The 2,881-nt window shown below is 48.5% G+C and overlaps 1 protein-coding gene across 1 annotated transcript; it reads right to left on the bottom strand.

Moving 5' to 3' along the window:
* Positions 1-1,538: 1,538 nt before the first annotated feature.
* Positions 1,539-2,163, bottom strand: LOC104528766 (E3 ubiquitin-protein ligase Rnf220-like; the record flags this gene model as incomplete). Its single annotated transcript, XM_010172870.1, has 1 exon — positions 1,539-2,163. A coding segment is annotated over exon 1 (625 nt), but the record flags the coding sequence as incomplete, so codon positions are not given.
* Positions 2,164-2,881: the final 718 nt, after the last annotated feature.

A 2,881-nucleotide genomic window follows, 5' to 3' on the forward strand; every position in this document is an offset into this window, starting at 1 on the left:
CTGCCTCCCCCCCAGGATAATTACATTCCCAGCTTACACATGTACGCATCCATACGCGTTCCCACCTACAGACGCTTCCCCTACGGACCCAAAAGAAGGGAGAGGAGATGCTGAACAATGACAGGAGCTTACGGCACAAAAAGTAGCACAGTCAGGGGTGGATCAGAAGGAGAGGGGGGAGACAGATAAGAGATCACATTCATAGTGCAAGGAATACACAGCTTCTGCCTTTGGTGGGAATCGTCCTACCCTCGCAAACGCCAACATAAAAGACACACTTGCAGCATATTTCAAAACCAAAGAGCGATGGATTTACAAGGCAGGTTGATTTTATGATGACTTTTATGGAAAAGGTACGCTGGGTTTAGGCAGATGCCTTTTAGCACCGGTAAGTTAGCACAGTGCCTAATTCAAGGAGACAGACTGAGGAAGCAGCGCCGACAGGGGAGAGAGAGCCACAATGTCTCTATTACTCTCCTCGGCATCATAAAGGGGAGAAGAAAAATCATGTCTGAAAAGGACAGACAGGAGCGGTGCAGCGGGTTTTTGTTGGAAAAAAAGAAAAGTAATAATAATAACAACAATAATAACAAAATTGGTTCCTAGGAAGAAAATTCAACAGAACAAAGGAGCCCATGTGAAAAGCAAACCACTCGCTCCTTGGTCTACACGTGTGGGTTTATCGGAAGACTCTAATCATAAGTTAGTGCTCTTCTTCAGGGTACCATGCTCTGCTGCTCCCAAACCACCCCCCACCGTGGGTCAACTCCCAGCTCAGTAAAGCTGGAAGCCCACCCTTCAAGAAGGACAGCTCTGCCCCTTTCTGTAGGCAACATCACAAGGGATGAGGTGATGGGGGAACAGGGAGTTACAGGCACGAGCGTCTGAACTGGTTTTCTTCAGTCCAACCACCGATCTGCAAAAGGGCACATCACCTTTCAACAGGCACTGAAGCGGGAGAACACTCAGAGTAAGCACATGGTGCAGGAGCTTATTGAATTTTAAGAATAAATTTGGGGTTGTGTCTTGAAGAGGGAGCTCGGTGGCTAGAAATATTCTGAAGTTAATCAGAGGAAAAGGTACTTTTGCCTTAACCTGAGGCATGAATCCTGAAGGTGATGCATCTGCTTTAAGAACGGTGTGCATGAAGAAAAGGTCAGAAAGCAATACCTGAAGAACCAGGGGGGTTCCAGCTCTGGGAAAGTTTCTGGCTACACACTCCAGCTGCATCCCTGTTTACACACGTGTATAGCATCTATAGCCTCACACCGGGCCATGGACAGCTTTCTGCATGGTCAACATTTTCTCTCCAGCTGTGTGCTGGAAGATGAGTTTCCTTCAAGAGCCCCTCACCTTAAAATCTGTCAGTGTCCATTTGGAAGAGACAAGGCAATACTGCGTGGATGAGCTGGGCAGGCAGGAAAGGCCGGCTTTCCTCTGCCTTCAGCAAGAACCACAGCACTACAGGACAAGCACCTGTTGAGTATCTCCATGAGGCGCAACAAAAGAAGAACCAACAAGTCAATGGAGGTACTTACATCTGTCACTTCGCTCTTCAGGACTGGATGAGGTCTCCCGGTCAGAAATGAGGCCAGAAACAGCAAAGATCTTCTTCCCTGTATCATCAACTTTGAGGGAGCCGGGGGAGCTGGAAGGGAGCTGCGTGCCAAACTCATACTCCTTCCCATCAGTGTCCGAGAAGCGCAGATGGGGTGAGTCAGTGTCATGGCAGTTTTTCAGGCGCTTGGCCGGCGTAAAGGCTGACTGGTAGCTCTCCCGGTCTTCAGTAGATGCAAAGGGGCGGAAAGCCCCAACGCCGCTGTGGTTCAACATACTGATCGGGGTGCAGTCCAGGTTGGGGGGTGCAAACTGGGGGTGGAGGTGAAGCAAGGACGGAGGAAAGTCACGGTTTGCAAACGCTCCTGGCACCCCACCTTGCCGGTGATACATGGAGGCAAAAGTGTATGAACCATTGGTAAAGGGAATATGCACGTCCTTATCTGCTGACACGGGGACACCAAAAGGTCTCGGCTGCTGGCAGGGAATGGAAGCATCACGGCTGGCTTCGGCGGTGGAGGCGAGAACCATCAGTGCTGGGGAGGCCAGCGGGTTGGGGAGATAGGGTGAGTTCTCCATCTTGAACGCTGCCCGGTGTAAGTCCATCGGAGTCTCTTTCCTCAGCAGGATCACAAGCGGAATGATCTTCCCTGGAAGGAAAGCAAAGCGATGCCTAGGAATGGAGCAGGGAAAACTACTGGAGCATCATCGCCCTCTGAACACTGCAAGGAAACAGAAAAGAAAAAAAACCACAACTGGTTAGGTTTCTGCGCTCATCTCCCTGGGATGCTCCAGCAGCAGGGTGGCCACATGTGTTACAAGCCACCGGCCAGAGATGCGCCACTGTTCTCATTCGAGAAAATCAATAGACAACTTCACACACTAGTGGAATCAGCTCTGGCCCTCCAGGTTAAAGGGGATCATCCAGTGCAGATGAATGAAAGGCAAACCAAACATAATAACACGCAGATTTAATAACCCGCTAATAAACAAGGTTCAGTCTAAAATTAAGATAGTAACTCCAAATTATAATTGGAATTTTATATGGCAAAAGAGGCACATGCATATAATTGCAATAAACTTAAGGAAGCCCACACAAACACACACAACTTTTTGTTTGGGGGGGCGTGTGTGGAACCGACAGGAACCGACATAAAAATATCTGTTGCACATAGTTACCCAAATAAGCCAGCGTATACAGTTATACTGTACACAATGCCTAAGACATACATAAGAGACAAGAGACATGTATTTTTCTCTCACTGTCATGGTATATACGGCTAGGTAAGCACTTGCACACACAGTACTTGATACCATCATATAT

Source organism: Antrostomus carolinensis, unplaced genomic scaffold (genome assembly GCF_000700745.2).
Source record: "Antrostomus carolinensis isolate BGI_N321 unplaced genomic scaffold, ASM70074v2 scaffold41437, whole genome shotgun sequence".
NCBI lineage: Eukaryota > Metazoa > Chordata > Aves > Caprimulgiformes > Caprimulgidae > Antrostomus > Antrostomus carolinensis.